Source organism: Indicator indicator, chromosome 30 (assembly GCF_027791375.1).
Source record: "Indicator indicator isolate 239-I01 chromosome 30, UM_Iind_1.1, whole genome shotgun sequence".
Taxonomy (NCBI): Eukaryota; Metazoa; Chordata; class Aves; order Piciformes; family Indicatoridae; genus Indicator; species Indicator indicator.
In genome coordinates, this window is record NC_072039.1 from 12,932,121 (window position 1) to 12,948,829 (window position 16,709).

Here is a 16,709-nt window from a genome sequence, read left to right on the forward strand (position 1 = left end):
AGGGGGGAAGAAAGAGGGAGAGAGGAGAAGAGAGGGGAAGAAAGAGGGGGAGAGGGGAAGAGAGGGAAAGAAAGAGGGGGAGGGGGAAGAAAGAGGGGGAGAGGGGGAAGAAAGAGGGGGAGAGGGGGAAGAAAGAGAGGTAGAGGGGAAAAGAGGGGGAGAGGGGAAAAGAGGGGGAGAGGGGAAGAGGGGGGAAGGGGGGGGGGAGGGGAAGAAACGGGGGAAGAAAGAGGGGGAGAGGGGAAGGGGGAAAAAGAGGGGGGAGGGGGAGAGAGGGGCAGAGAGGTAGGGGGAGAAGGAGAGGGATGGGGGGAGGGGCAAGGGGAGGGGCAGAGGGGAGAGAGGAGGGGGAGGGGCGGGGGGGGGAGGGAGATCCTCCCCACTGCTTTCCGCCGCGCGGCACAGACGCACCCGCACGCGTCCTCCCCCACGTGACGGCGGCTCAGCCAATCACAGCGCGCCTCATCCTGTCCCCGCCTCCCCGCGTTGCTGGGCAACGAGCGCGCGCCGCTGTGCTCCCTCGCCGCCATGTTGAAGGCCAAGGTGCTGCTGGTGGGGCCTCGGGAGGTGAGAGTTGTCGCCGCTTGTCTCCGAGACCGTGTTTACTATTGTCCCGGCCTCTTGACCGTCCTTCCCTAAGCCCTGCGCCTCCCGCCTGAGGGCTGTAGTCACCGCGGTTGCCTTAGCCCGGGCCTCACCTGTGGGGCTGCGGAAGCTGAGGGGATCTGTGAGGCCGGCGAGTGTGTGGGGAGGGGGCCAGGGCTGCACGCACAGCACAGGGACCTTAGCGGGAGGCAGAGCGGAGTGCTTGGCTGAACGCCGCGCTCATTCGCTTGTGGCTTTAGCACATTACATTCCTACGAGTGTCTCTCCTGCTTTTTTGCCAGTCTGGGAAGTCGGTTTTGGCAAACTTTGTTTCGGAAAGCATAGAGGGGATTGGCAGCTACAGCCCCACGCAAGGTGTAAGGTGAGTGAAACCTCGCGGCGTGCCGGCTGAAACAAGCCCTTGGCAGGCACCAGCCCCTCAGGCCCTCGCTGCCTGGGCTGGTGTGTGGCACTGTGTATCCATTGTATGCCATGCTGTGTCTCCACTCCTTTTTGCAGGATCCTGGAGTATGAGAAGCCAAACCTGAACGGTAACGGCAAGGGAGCTGGGTGTCGGTTTGAGCTGTGGGATTGCAGCGGGGATCAGAAGTAAGCCAGTTTTGTCGTTTCTTCTTCCTTTACTTAATTCAGAATAGTTCTGTATGCACAAAATACTCGTCCTAAAGGCGTAAACCCATTGATCTTTTTGAGATGAGGAATATTTCTGACTCTTTAGCTCATTAGACTTTCTAGCTTCCTGCTAGAAAGCATCTGATACTAGATCCTCTGTGACATGATCCCAGCTGCCACTGAATTTGCTTTGGCTAAGGACTGAGTGTAACAGCCCACAGCTCCTAGACTGAAGTTACAGCTCCAGGAGACAGAGGCCAACTCTGCAATTGCCTTTATCTCCTTGAAGTTATCATGTGTATAGATTTCAGATAGTGTATATATATATATATATATATATATATATATATATATATATATATATATGACTGAGGCCCTAAATCCCAGATTTTAGGGGAAGCCTAAAAGCTTTTCACCAAGTTGTCAGCAAATCCTGGGACCTGCTAAGATAAAAGGTGATTTGCAATATGAGGGATCACTGGTAAGAGTCCATAATAAAAAGTATTTAGATGTGTTCTTGAGGAGGGAAGAAGAAAACCTGAGGACCTTTTTTTTCATCTAGCTATCAGTCTTAACATTTTTTGTGGCCCTGTTTTTCAAGGTTTGAAACTTGCTGGCCAGCTCTAACGAAGGACTCTCATGGTGTAGTAATAGTCTTCAACCCTGAGCTGCCCATCCACCTGAAGGAGCTTGAGATGTGGTACTCCTCCTTCGTGCAGCAGCAGCCACTGCTGGACAGTCAGTGCCTCCTGGTCGCACATCACAAGCCAGGCACTGCAGGGGACACAGAAAACCTGTCCTTGGGTAAGGAGATGGAAAACTCACAGGCTTTTAGTGATCTGTGTAGCCTTAAAACTGTCCAGACCTTACAATGTGCATTTTGGATTTAAATCTACCAAACAATGTTAGAATGCTTTGCAAAACCACAAATACTGCATTTCAAAGGTCACCTAGAAGCTGAGTAAATTCATGCTGCACAAAAAGGAAAGCACAGGAAAGAAAAGTTTGAGAGACTTCTCTATGGTCACACCATGAATATGCAGCTGAGCCTTGGCATGAGGGTTGGACTCAATGATCTCCAGAGGTCCCTTCCAACCCCTAACATTCTGTGGTTCTGTAAGCCACAAATTAAAACTCTTACATTTTGTCATCACTAGTAGTTTGTTTCTTAAATTGAATTTTATCTTTTGCTAATTGTCCCTTTGGAGGTCATTGAAGCCTGTAGTTTCTCCATCAATGGAATAAGAGTCCCTTGAAATAAAAGGCCAAGAGTCTTCCTCTTAAAATTAGTACTGGGTGTCGGTGTGAGCTGAAATTCCCCCCCACCAACAATAACCAGGCTAGCTCAGTCTGGAAGCAAATGAAAAGCTGTATTTACAAGCAGAGTCTAAAATCTACAATGAAATGCAATGAATATGTACAAATATACAAAATTCACAACATTCACAAATATATACAATCAACAGAAAAAGCACAATCGATCTCCCTTTGCTTCCCCCCAAGGGGACCCTCCCAAAGGGGCCTCCCTCTCCCAGGAGCTTCCCCCCCCAGACCCCCCTGGACAGAGAAGCAGAGTTAGTTAAGCAGAAAGTTGTTAACTTAGCTGCCAAGGTCAGTGTGTTATCTTCAGCCAGAAGAGAAGAAGAAACAGCAGCCAGACAGCCCAGCAACTGCCCCCACTGCAGAACGCAGAATGTGCAGAGTGCCTACTTTGTTTTGGGTAATAGTTCTTAAACATTTCTATCTATCCAATGGAAGTGTTTAGAACAATCGTTATTTTGCTTTCTTACCCCCAATAGTGACTTATTTACATTCTTTCACTTTCTCTGTTCTGAACTTTGCAAGGGAAAATTAAAAAGACAATTTCAAACCATCACATACTGGGTGTCTTGTGACCAGCAGGTCAAAGGAGGTTCTCTTCCCCCTCTACTCTGCCCTGGTGAGGGTACAACTGGAGTGCTGGGTTCAGTTCTGGGCTCCCCAGTTCAGGAGAGACAGAGAAGTGCTGGAGAGAGTGCAGGGGAGGCTGCAAAGCTGCTGAGGGGCCTGGAGCAGCTCTGTGAGGAGCAAAGGCTGAGAGCCCTGGGGCTGAGAGCCTGCAGAAGAGCAGCCCCAGAGGGGAACTGAGCAATGCTCAGCAAGAGCTAAAGGAGCTGTGGGGGGCAAGAGGCTGGGGCCAGACTCTGCTCAGTGGTGCCCAGGGCCAGGCCAAGGGGCAGCAAGGGGCACAGACTGGAACCCAGGAGGTTGCATGTGAAGAGGAGGAGAAAGTTGTTTGTTGTGAGGGTGCTGGAGGCCTGGAGCAGGCTGCCCAGAGAGGTTGTGGAGTGTCCTTGTGTGGAGAGCTTCCAAACCCTCCTGGGCATTGTGACCAAGCTGCTGTGGGTGCTCTGCTTTAGCAGGGCTTGGACTGGATGATCCCCAGAGGTCCCTTTGCACCCCAGCATGCTGAAAGTGTGTGAATGTACATATGGATGGATGTGTCACTGTATACTGCAGAACTGTTTGTGGCTGTTCATACAAACAAGAACTCCTCACACACTTTCTCTTGGCAACCTGTTCAACCTGTAATTAAATCTATATTATTTATAAGTATTAATGTGTATTTGATGTAACAATATCATTCCATAACTTTAAAGGTTAGGATGGTTTAGGTTGGAAGAGACCTTAAAGCTCCTCCAGTTCCAACCCCTGGCCATGGGCAGGGACACCTCCCACTGGTCCACCTTGCTCAAGGCCTCAATCCAGCCTGGTCTTGAACAATTCCAGGCTTGGAGCCTCCACAACTTCTCTGGGCAACCTGTTCCAGTGCCTCACCACCCTCATGGGGAAGAATTTATTCCTAATGTCTCATCTAAATCCAGCATCTTCCAGTCTGAAGCCATTGCCCCTTGTCCTGTCACCTCATGCCTTTGTCAGAAGCCCCTTCCCAGCTCTCCTGTAGCCCCTCCTGAAATACTTGAGGGCTACTCTAAGGTCTGCCTGGAGCCTCCAAGTTAAAGCTTGTCTTATCACTTCAGTAGTAAAACTGCAGTTCAGTGCTGGTTTGTTTGAATCTGCTTAAGTGAAAGTGAGCCCAAACCCAGTACCTTAAGCTTTAATAATGTTTGAGGACATTAACCCAGCTCTAAGTTCCATCTCTTGTGGTGCATTTCTTCTAGGCTGTCAAACCCTGGGCACTGCTGAATCCAGCTGCCTGCAGCATGCCCTTGGCTGTGAACATTTCTTTTACAACAGGCATAGACCTAATTCTTTTCTCCTTCCCCCCAAGCTCACCCACTGGACAAGCTGAGGCTGATACATTCCAACCTGGAGGAAGATCCTGAAGACGTTCGGATGGAGTTCATGAAATACTTCAGAAGCATTATCAGCTTAATTAATGAGAGCAGGGAGAGGGAGGAGATGTCCATTATCTCCTAACATTAAAAGAAATCCTGAAGAGGGAAGAAGCAGGGAGGCCTTCACTTTGTGAGCTATTCCAGGCTATGATCAGCTCCTCACAAGCAGAATTTGCCAGCCTGTAACCTCCTGAGCTTACAAACGAGTGCTGACAGCAGGTGGACTGTGGTGCCAAGGAGGTGGCTGCACAGCCAGCACTGTTGGTAGCTTGAGCTGCACTTTGCTTTCATTTGGCATCAGAGCTACAGGAAGGTTTTGATTAGTGTGTTGGTGTGGACCAAAAGGTAAAGGCATGGGTCAGCTCCTCACTGCAGCATCCCTTTTGCAGAGGTCCTAAGTGAAGAAATTCTCACAGAACCTGGGATTTGTGGAGTTGTATTGAAGCAGCTGAGTGAGGTGCTGAGGTTAGCTGTGTTCTGGAGAAGTTATGCTTTTGGAAGACAGAACAAACCAACTGGAATAGAGATCTGAGAAGCAGTCATGGTGTGGAATCCACATTTTTATGTTCCAAGTTCTCCTGATCTCTCTCCAGCTTCTGAAAGCGCATTGCACAGCCATTCCCTTGGCAAGCAGAGTAGGTTGCAGTCTTCCTCAGGACCGGGTTTTTCTTCTGTTCCAATAAAATAAGCATGTTGTAGGGACAGTGTTTAGGTCTGTCTGAGAGGGAAAGAATGGAAATTCTATTGTTGGAGTTGTTGGGGCTGTTCAGCCTGGAGAAGAAAAGGCTCCAAGGAGACCTTAGAGCAGCCTCCCAGTACCTGCAGGGGTTCCAGGAGAGCTGGGGAGGGACTTTGGACAAGGGCTGGGAGTGACAGGATGAGGGACAATGGCTTTGAGCTGGGAGAGGGGAGATTGAGAGTGGAGATGAGGAAGAAATTGTTGAGAGTGAGGGTGGGGAGAGACTGGCACAGGCTGCCCAGGGAGGCTGTGGATGTCCCCTCCCTGCAGGTGTTCAAGGCCAGGTTGGATGAAACCTTGAGTAACCTGGGCTGGTGGGAGGTGTCCCTGCCCATGGCAGAGGGCTGGAACTGGATGAGCTTTAAGGTCCCTTCCAACCCAACCCATTCTAAGGGATCTTGCTGCAGTGCAATACTTTGCCCTGTGTTGGGAGCTCCAGTAGAGGATAAGAAGTTCTGTGCTCTCCAAAGGAGGAGCAGCTGTTTCACAACTTGTGTTATGTTCCCTGCTGCAGTGAATAAGTGGTTTCACAGATCATTTACTCTCTGATTTGTTTGTTTGCACTCTTCCCTTTCCTTAGTTGAGTTGTGCTGTGGAAAACAAACTAACATGCTGTACTAAGGGGATTAAAGGTGTTTTTAAATGCACTGGGTTTGTTCTCAAAGGGCAAGTTCGTGCTGCTTGCCTCAGTCTAAGAAGGAGAACAGTGCTCAGTTTGTAGCACATCTCAGTAGCTCCAACAAGAGACCAGTGCAAGAATTTGTCACAGACCCTAACAGCCAAAGAAATTACAAATGCAAACCAGCAGCCTGTGTCCCTGCTGGCACAACCCTTTGCTTTCAGAAGTAATTTAAAGGAGAGAGGAACTGGGAGGAGGAACTGCAGAGAGGGCCCTGAGCAGCACCCATTTCACCTTGCACTGCAGCTCTCCATGTGAAGGGTGAGATGAGGTCTGGGGCTGAGCCCCAGCACTATGTGTACAGGTATTTCACTGTGTTTGAGCTGCAGCTGGGGCACTCTTGGTAAAGCAGCCTCACACAACATTGTCTTCTAGTAAATGTCTTGAAAGAATCCCACAGAGCAGGAAATTACTGACTGTAGTTTAGGTTTCCTCTGATTATTAAGCCCTGATTATGTAAACCAAAGGTGCAGGAGGAGAAACATGAAAAGAATCCCTGACTGCCACAGCAATGTTGGCAGGGCTGGAAGCCCTCTGCTGGGAGGCCAGGCTGAGAGAGTTGGGCTTGGCAGCCTGGAGAGGAGAAGCCTCCAGGGAGACCTGGTGGCATTTCAGTACTGAAAAGAGAGATCAGAAAGCTGGGGACAGAGTTTTTCTCAGGGCCTGTTGTGACAGGACAAGGAGGGATGGTTTGAACTCAAAGAAGGAGATTGAGAGTGGAGAGAAGCTTACAACCCTAGACTTTAGGCATGCAGACTTTGATCCCTTCAGGGATCTGCTGGCCAAAGTGTCATGAGACAAAGCCCTAGAGGGAAGAGGGACCCAGGACAGCTGCTCAGTATTCAAGGATCACCTCCTCTGTGTCCAGGAGCAATGTATACCAACAAAGAGAAAAGCAGGGAAGAATGCTAGGAGGCCTGCCTGGATGAGCAAGGAGCTGCTGGACACACTGTCACTTAAAAGGAAGCTCTACAAGGAGTGGAGGAAAGGACAGCTGGAATGGGGGCAGGTAAGGAATCTGCCTGAACAGCAAGAGACCTGCTTAGGAAAGCCTAAGCACAGTTTGAATTGAATCTAGCCAGGGAGGTCAAAGGGCACACTAAGAATCTCTACAGGTATGTTAATGATAAAAAGAAGCCTAGGGAAGGTGTGGGCCCCCTCAGAAAGGAAAAGGGCACAAGTGACCTGGAAAAGGCTGAGGTTCTCAATGACTTCTTTAGCTCAGTCTTCACTGCAAGGGCCTCCAGCCACACTCCTGGAGTCATGGAAGCTAATGGCAAGAACCAGAAGGAAGAACTGCCCATCATAAGTGAAGATCAGGTTTGTGATCACCTGAAGAACCTGAAAGTGTTCAAGTCCATGGGACCCGATGAGATACACCCATGGGTGCTGAGAGAACTGGCAGAGGAGGTTGCTGAACCCCTCTCTATTATATTCCCAAAGTCCTGGCAGTCTGGGGAAGTCCCTGCTGACTGGAAAAGGGGAAACAACTCCCACGTTCAAAAAAGGCAAGAAGGAAGAACCAGGGAACCCCAGGCCAGGCAGTCTCACCTCTGTGCCTGGGAAGATCATGGAGCAGATCCTCCTGGAGGCACTACTGAGACAGAAGAATGGTGAAGAGGTGATTTGATACAGCCAGCAGGGCTTCACCAAGGGCAAATCCTGCCTGACAAACCTGGTGGCCTTCTGTGACCAGGTGACAACAGTAATAGCTGAGGGGAGAGCAACTGATGGCATTGACCTGGAGCTGAGCAAAGCCTTCCACACTGTCCCACACCACAGCCTGGGCTCCAAGCTGGTGACACATGGGTTTGATGGGTGGACCACCAGATGGATACAGAACTGGCTTGATGGCTGCACCCAAAGAGTGGCTGTCAATGGCTCCATGTCCCAGGGGAGGCCAGGGACAAGTGGAGTCCCTCAGGGATCAGGCCTGGGACCAGTCTTGTTCAACATCTTTGTCGGTGCCATGGACAGAGGCATTGAGTGCTCCCTCAGCAGGTTTGCTGATGACACCAAGCTGTGTGGTGCAGCAGACAGGCTGGAGGGAAGGGATCCATCCAGAGGGACCTGGACAGGCTGCAGAGCTGGGCCCATGACAACCTCATGAGGTTCAACAAGACCAAGTGCAAGGTCCTGCATCTGGGTCAAGGCAATCCCAAGCACAAATCCAGGCTGGGCAGGGACTGGCTGGAGAGCAGCCCTGAGGAGATGGACTTGGGTGTGCTGGGGGATGAGAAGCTCACCAGGAGCCAGCAGTGAGCACTTGCAGCCCAGAGAGCCAAGCAGAGCCTGGGCTGCATCAGGAGAAGTGTGGCCAGCAGGGCCAGGGAGGTGATTCTCCCCCTCTGCTCCACTCTGCTGAGACCACACCTGGAGTACTGCATCCAGTGCTGGAGCCTCTGTTACAAGAAGGATCTGTAAGTGCTGGAAGGTGTCCAGAGAAGGGCCATGAGGATGAGCAGAGGGCTGCAGCACCTTTCCTATGAGGACAGACAGAGAGTTGGAGCTGTTCAGTCTGGAGAAGAGAAGGCTCTGAGGAGACCTTCTTGTGGTCTTTCAGTATCTGAAGGGGGCTCCAAGAAAGCTGGGGAGGGACTTTTTAGGCTATCAGGGAGTGACAGGACTGGGGGGGGTGGAATAAAGCTGGAAGTGGGGAGATTCAGACTGGACGTGAGGAAGAAGTTCTTCCCCATGGGAGTGGTGAGAGCCTGGAATGGGTTGTCCAGGGAGGTGGTTGAGGCCTGTACTGGTTTGAGGCCAGACAGATCCTCTCTTGCCCCGAGAGGGACAAAAGAATGACACGCACACACAAACGGATTGGAGAGTGATGGAAAGTTTAAATGGAAAAGCGATTGGTGAAGTGACAAAACACTACAAAGCATAGTGGCAAAGACTATCCCAAAGCATACACAGTCCCTTACATAATTCCCAGAGGCTTCCAATCCTTCCCTCCTCCCACCTGAGGGTCTACCCAAAACCCCCAGGGCTCTTTCTTCCCCCCACCCCCCCTTCAACTAGGCTAGTCTCAGGCTGGCCAGGTCTGAGACTGCCCCCCCTCCATTCTCCTCCTGGCATTAGGCCTAGACAAGCCTAAGAGGCCAAGAGGATACTCCCCCACCGTTACCCGATAAGAGAGCATCTCCCACGGGGGCAGAGAGGGAAGAAAGAGGAAGAGAATGACTTTGCAGATGGCTTTATAGGGCGCAGGATTTATGGGTAGAAATACGCCGTTTCCTGTGTCCACCCCTATTGGGTGGGCACCTGGGACATCAGAGGTGTATCTCATGTAGCAGTGGCAGGGGGCACCCAGCCTAAACTGCCACACTCCACCCCTTATTTCATACCCATAATTCCTGCACCCAAAACATATCATCAGATCAGAGACAGTTCTCAGATGACATGTCTGGCAAAGTCCAGGTCCTCATCTGGGCGTCCCTCCGAAAGGTCTCTCCCTTGGGCTCAGGTCACAGTTCATTCCAGCTCTTCTCCCTCATCATGTGGAACCTCCCAGCGATGCAGAGTTCATTCTTCTGCACGGTGAACTCTTCATGGGTCCGATGGAGCATCCTGGCCACCTGGAAACAACCTCATAACTTCTCAGTCACGGACCTTTCCCAAGCCCAGTGCTGACCGCTTCCAGTCGCGGCACGCCACCACGCGCAGGCACGCTGCTCCCCCGAGCGATAAGCGTACCGAGGCATGGAGGCATCCGGCTACACAGCCCTCCCCCGGAGAGGGAGTGGCTGCACTGCAACCAGCTGAGAAGAGAGGCGGAGCCAGGTGCTTAGGCGCCATTGTTTCGGAATGCATCCGAGAATCAGGGGAGAGATAGCAGCAAGAGCCGCCGTCACCTCTGCAGCCGCGGTACAGATCCAAACCGCCGCCACCCCTCGGGCCACACCAGCGGCTTTTCCAGCCAAAGCTACCGTCGCTCCCTGGGCCCTCGGAAGCAGCCTTTGAACTGGAGCCACCGCTCGCCTTCTTGATTACGGGAGCCACCGCTCACCGCCCCGCTGCGGCTAGCTCCCACCGCCATGGGACAAGCCGACCCTGGTCTGCTTCCGACTGTTCCTCCCCCTTCCTCGGCTCCGCGCCGCTCTGCTCGCCGCTGGCGCCGCGGGGAACAGAAGGGAAAGAGACAGGCACCGCATTCTTAAGCTTTCCCCTGAAGCAGATGGCTACAAAATCACCACTGCCGCTTGGAAGGGCAGACGGGATTCTACGCCACCGCTACGCACCAGGGTGTCCCCTCGGAACTCGTAATAACGCCCACACGGTCACCCCAGCACAAAGCCTTGAGCCCAGCCACCAAAACCAGCAACGCCCAGATATCCATTTTAACTTTTCCACCTCTGCACTTCTCCAATCCAATTCGCAGAGTTCCGCAGCAACCATCCTCTGCTACCAAAAATCTGTACTGGTTTGGGGCCAGACAGATCCTCTCGCCCCGAGAGGGACAAAAGAATGACACGCACACAAACGGATTGGAGAGTGATGGAGAGTTTAGATGGAAAAGCAATTGGTGAAACTACAGAAAACTACAAAGCATAGTGGCAAAGACTATCCCAAAGCATACACAGTCCCTTATATAATTCCCAGAGGCTTCCAATCCTTCCCTTCTCCCACCTGAGGGTCTACCCAAAACCCCCAGGGCTCTTTCTTCCCCCCTCCCACTGCTAGGCGAGTCTCAGGCTGGCCAGGTCTGAGACTCCCCCCCCCCCCCCTCCCCCATTCTCCTCCTGGCATTAGGCCTAGACAAGCCTAAGAGGCCAAGATGATACTCCCCCACCGTTACCGGATAAGAGAGCATCTCCCACGGGGGCAGAGAGGGAAGAAAGAGGAAGAGAATGACTTTGCAGATGGATTGATAGGGTGCAGGATTTATGGGTAGAAATACGCCGTTTCCTGTGTCCACCCCTATTGGGTGGGCACCTGGGACACCAGCTGTGTATCTCATGCAGCAGTGGCAGGGGGCACCCAGCCTTAACTGCCACAAGGCTCCATCCTTGGAGGTGTTTAAGGCCAGGCTGGATGAGGCTCTGGCCAGCCTGATGTAGTGAGGTGTCCCTGCCCATGGCAGGGGGGTTGGAACTGGCTGATCCTTGTGGTCCCTTCCAACCCTGACTGATTCTATGATTCTAAGGGGGGATGGTTTGAACTCAGATTGAGACTGGAGAGAAGGGAGAAGTGCTTGACCCTGAGGGTGGGGCAGAGCCTGGCCCAGGCTGCCCAGAGAGGTGAGAGCTGCCCCAAGGCTGTAACCATTGCAGGTCAGGTTGTTTGGGGCTGTGAGCAACCTGCTGTGGTTGGGGATGTCCCTGCTGTCTGCATGGGGCTGGATGACCTTTAAAGGTCCCTTCCCAGTCAAACCCTTCCATGCTTCTATGATCTTAGAACAGTTACAAATTACAAGCTACCAATAACAGAAGGCACTGAGCTGGGCTCATTCTTCAGAGGGTCACTGTTGGGGAGGTGCTGGTTTGCCCAGGGGTGTACCAGGCACCTGGCATGTCAAGTTGTGTGCACACACATATAAGTCCTCACTGCAAGCCTCTCCTTCCAAGAAAGACATTGAGGGCTGGAGCAGGTCCAAAGAAGGGCAACAAACCTGGGGAAGGGTCTGGAGAACAGGGCTGGGAAGGAGCAGCTGAGGGAGCTGGGGGTGTTCAGCCTGGAGAGGAGGAGGCTGAGAGGAGACCTCATTGCTCTCTGCAGCTCCCTGAGAGGAGGCTTGAGCCAGGTGGGGATTGGGCTGTTTAACCAAGTAACAAGGGATAGAACAAGAGGAAATTATCTGAAATTCTGCCAGGGGAGGTTTAGGTTGGAGATTAGGAAAATTTCTTTGCTGCAAGAGTGGTCAGGGATTGCAACAGGCTGCCCAGGGAGGTGGTGGAGTCCCCATCCCTGGAGGTGTTCCAGAAAGGTGTGGCCATGGCACTTGGGGCCATGGTTTAGTGGCTATGGTGGGGTTGGGCTGATGGTTGGACTGGATGAGCTTGAAGGTCACTTCCAACCCCAAGAATTCTATGCAAACCACCTCTGACCTAAACAGAAGCTGCTCAGGTAACTGCTGGTAGTGAATTTCTGGTGTGGTGCTGTCACTTGGCATTGAGTATTGACTGTCCTGGCTGCTTCCATCACTGGATTTATGGTGCAAAGAAATTGTTTTCAAGGGTTTATTGCTGCAGTGTTGTGGTTTAAGAGCTACCAAGTGGGTGGGTGGAAACCCAAACCCTCTAGGTGGGCAGGACCCTGACCCCCAGGTGGAATCTTACTCTGGGGGGGAGTCACCCCAGGGAGTGGGAACTCAACCCCAGGGGTGTCACCAGATCAGGTTATTCCCTTCCCCTTTCCTGCCTCTATGTAAAGGGGAGGAATTTCCAGTTCACTCTCTTGCCCTTTGCCTCCCTGCCTGCCTGGGAGCTGCTGACCACACGGTCAGGGCTGCCATGTGGTCCTGGCCTACATCCACCTGTGGGGCCTGCAGCCACAGAATCCATTGCCACCATGATCTGGTGCTGTACAGATCTGTGTTTATCCCCTTCCCCTATATCTCTCTACCCCCTTTCCCCTAAATACCTAGGAAAGACATGGATTTGATGGAGAGGGTCCAGAGGAGGGCCACAAAAATGCTCAGGGGGTTGGAGCAGCTCCGCTACATGGACAGGCTGAGGGAGCTGGGGGTGTTCAGCCTGGAGAAGAGAAGGCTCTGAGGAGACCTAAGAGCAGCCTGCCAGTACCTGCAGGGGCTATAAGAAGGATGGGGAGAGATTGTTTGCAAAGGCCTGCAGGGACAGGACGAGGGACAATGGCTTCAGAATAGAGCAGAGCAGATTGAGATTGGGTATCAGGAAGAAGTTATTTGCTATGAGGGTAGTGGAACACTGCAACAGGTTGCCCAGGTAGGTGGTTGAGGCTCCATCCCTGGAGATATTCAAGGTGATGCTGGACAGGGCTCTGGACAGCCTGCTCTGGTTGGGGATGTCCCTGCTGACTGCAGGGGGTTGGACTGGGTGCCCTTTGGAGGTCCCTTCTGGCCTGGCCCATTCTATGATTCTATTTTTTCTAAAAACTCCTTTCTTCTAATTTCTGTTCAAGCCTTTTGTTACCCTTCTCCTTCCCTGTGGGAGGAGTGGGAGGGGGAGGAGGAGGGTAACCTACATCCTGTCCTGTGGGTTTGAGCCCTGGAAACCCAAACCCTGACATGGAGTTACAAAGAGGTTGGCTGATCTCTGCTCAAGCTCACATCTCCCATGGGCCAAGAGCTCTGCAGGGCTGGCAATGCAGTGTTAAGGCTTCAGGATTACCTGCAGACAGTTACTGGCTGAGGCCACCTTGCAGCCTGGTTGCTGAAGACATTCACACTCCCATTACAAACCAGAGGTCCCTCAGGTTACTCTTCCAGGCTGCTTTCTGCACAGGACATGCTGAAGCCAATGACTGTGGTGTTGCTGGGAGCAGTCACAGGCCCTGTGAGCCAGATGTGTGGCTTCCAGGGCAAGGCTCAGCCTTGTTTACAAGCAGGCTTGGGGAGCAGCAGCAAAGCTGAATGAAATCCATTTGGACCTCCAAAGAAATGCAGCTCCTTTCAAGTCCTGTGTTTGCAAGGCCAGGCCTTTGGTCTCTGCTCTCTCAGCAGCATTGTTCTAAAGGCCACAACAGACACAAGGACTCCTCTGTTGCTTTGTGTACTGCCCTGCCCAGGCACTGCCAGGCAGTCACACAGGCCAGCAGCTGCAGGAGTGCCCATCCTGTGCTACATGCTGGGGGCTGATGTGCAGCTCTTCAGGAGGCCACTTCCAGAAGATACCCAGGGCCTCTTAGCATCAGACCTTAAGTGACTCAACTTTGCAATAGGAGTACCTTGCTCTGGAGGGCACTGTGACCTCTTAGCACTTCCCCAGAAGTCCTCCCTGGTGTGATGCTTTGGTGATGTAGCAAAGATTCCCAAGGGACCACTTCACCCTGTTGAGAAGCTGCCTTTGCTGAATGGCTGAAGCACCCTGAGAGGCTCTCAGGAAGCTGTGAGCTCCTCATGCACACAGACACTGTCACACACAACACACAGCTCCTTCTGCTGCTCCAAGCAGCCCAAGGACTTCACCCACCTGTAGGAAGCAGGCCCCTGTCAGCTCAGGTGGACATTTCTGCACTGACCCACCTCATGATACCTCTGTAGGGCAAGATGCCCTCCTGAGGATTCCAGAACCCAGGCCAAGTCATAACTGCTCCAGCCTTGGGGCAGAGTGGCTGGAAACTGCCCAGAGACAAAGACCTGGGGGTGTTGGCCAACAACCAGCTGAAGATGATATAGGGGGTGCCAGAGCAGGGATTGTCCCCCTGGACTCAGCATTGGGGAGGCCACACCTTGAGTCCTGGGGTCAGTTTTGGGCCTACTCCCTCCAAGAAGAACATTGAGAGCTGGAGCAGGTCCAGAGAAGGGCAACAAAGCTGGGAAGGGTCTGGAGAACAGGGCTGGGGAGGAACAGCTGAGGGAACTGGCTGAGGGGAGATCTCATTGCTCTCTACTGTGCATGGGTCCAGCCTGGCCAAATCCCTCTGCACTCTTTCCTGCCTCCAGCACATGACCAGTCCCACCCAGTTCAGTGTCCTTCAGGTGGATGCTCTGCAGCTGGAGCTCAGCTGAAGGCAGAGGCTGTGTTTGTACCTCTGCAGAGGAAGCCAAGCAATGTTGTCAGCTTGCAGCAGCAGGCAGGGAAGGCAAATCTCATGTGAGGCTGCTTTGGGGAGTCCTGTCTGAGGCTGGTGCTGCCTGGTGCTTGCATAACTCTCAGACAGGCACCAAACAAACTGCCATCTGCTGTGCTGAGCTCCATTGTCCCTTCCTCTCTCTGGAAAGAAATGAAAGGCAGTTTCCCTGCTAGCTGCATGCAATCTGTCTGAACGGGGGTGAGGTCTCTGAGAATTTGCTCAGAGGGAGTGAGAGAGCAGGGTACACCCTGCACTGCTTTGTCCCTGCTCCAGCAGTCCCAGACAAAAGCATTTATTGTGGTTTGGCAGCAACCATCTCTTCCCCAAACCCTGGGACTGCATTGTTCCCTGCTTGTCAAAATGTGATGTAGTGCCCACAGGCAGAGAGTGCAGGGATCATCATCCTAGGAAGGATCTTCAGGCTTTCTGGGCTGCTGGGGTCACCTCTCACACTTGGAGGAGCCACACCAAAGCTGCCTATGAAGACCAAGCCCTCAAAGAAGCAAAAGCTCTGCCCTGCAGTCAGTATTCCAGGATTGTCCTCCTGACCTAGGTTAAACACTCCAGAAACTGAGCAAGCAACTGCCAGGCCCATAACCATAACTGAATCATTAAATAAAGATACATCTTGGAGGAAAAATATTGTCAAGGACCCAAAATGGTTTTGCTGTGTCTGGGATTCTAATAATGGTGGGGAAGCTGGACTGGAACCCCTAATGACACCAAGAGCTTCAATTCTCTTTATCTGTGGCTGAGATAATGAGCCTGGGACCAGCACACAGCTAGCAGGAGGCCCTTCTGCTGCTCAGAGTGGAGTCTCCTTAGTTTTAAAGCAGATCATTAGAAGGAATATCTAATGAAATCTCCATGTGCTTTCCATTGAGCACAGACTTGGCTTCTTTTGGCTTTTTTTCCCCCCTAATGTTGCATGAAGCCTTGCAGCACAGGATGCTGACACCCCCCCAGCCTGCAGGACAAGCAAAGCCTTGCTGCACTTCCTCTGTCCAAGAAGTGAAATGTTGCCTTTGTCTGGACCTCTTCACATACAGCTGAACTTTTAGACCTTCCATTTCTTTCATCTCCAGGCTATAGAGAAAGCTGCACAAATATGGTAGTAGTGGTGTCACAAATCTGAGGGCACAGAGACCTGCCCAGGTGTGAGCCTGCGGAGCAGAAAGGTCAGGAAGGCTAAAACTTGTCGCTCCCTGCTCTGCTCAGCAGCTGGGAATGTCTGTGGCCTGCTGAGGACACAGAAGCAGGGCAGTTGTAATCCCTACAGACATTCAGTCTTCCATAACATGAGCCCACAGAAGCCAAACAGCTACAGGTGGAGTTTCCATTACTGAATAATTCATTTGCTGGTCCCCAGAAGAGCCCAGCAGGATCAGGTAACAACCAGTGTGCGCTGAGTGCTGCTGGAGCCCTGCTTCCAACAGCTCTTTGTCCTAAGGATTTACCCAAGTGTAGGTTTTCTGTCTTCTTCACAGAATCCCAGCATGGTGGGGTTGGAAGGGAGCTCACCCAGTCCAACCTCCTGCTCCAGCAGGGCACCCAAGATCACAATGCCCAGCTGGGCTTGGAAGCTCCCCAGAGAAGGAGACTCCACAACCTCTCTGGGCAGCCAGCTCCAGGGCTCCAGCACCCTCATACCAAAGAAGTTTCTCCTCCTGTTCAGGTGGAACCTCCTGGGTTGCAGCTTATCCCTGGTGTTCCTTGTCCTATCACTGGGGACCACCAAAAGATCATCTGTCCTACATCATCCTAGGCAGAGACTGCTGCCAACCCTTCTGCTACCCTTCCCACCTGACCAGATCCTCAAAGTCCCTATGCTCCACAGGACCTTGTTCTTTGCTTACTGTGACATATCCTGAAGAATGCATAAAGAATTTCCTCTCAACAGCTAAAATGTGAGGGAAATAGGAAGGGAAGACATTAGGAAGAAGTTCTTCCCCATGAGGGTGGTGAGGCACTGGAACAGGTTGCCCAGAGAAGCTATGGAGGCTCCAAGCCTGGAAGTGTTCAA

General features: G+C 52.2%; 1 protein-coding gene across 2 annotated transcripts; it reads left to right on the forward strand.

The window, feature by feature from the left end:
- The first annotated feature begins 528 nt into the window (after positions 1-528).
- IFT22 (intraflagellar transport 22) lies at positions 529-4,667 on the forward strand. 2 transcript variants are annotated; one of them, XM_054394348.1, is made up of 5 exons: positions 529-567; positions 888-967; positions 1,105-1,194; positions 1,817-2,019; positions 4,487-4,667. In XM_054394348.1, the coding sequence occupies exons 1-5, from the start codon at positions 529-531 to the stop codon at positions 4,633-4,635; spliced, it is 561 nt and encodes a 186-aa protein (XP_054250323.1). In that variant the 3' UTR covers positions 4,636-4,667. The 2 variants fall into 2 exon arrangements, with proteins under 2 accessions (XP_054250323.1, XP_054250324.1); XM_054394349.1 differs by lacking the exon at positions 1,105-1,194.
- Positions 4,668-16,709: the final 12,042 nt, after the last annotated feature.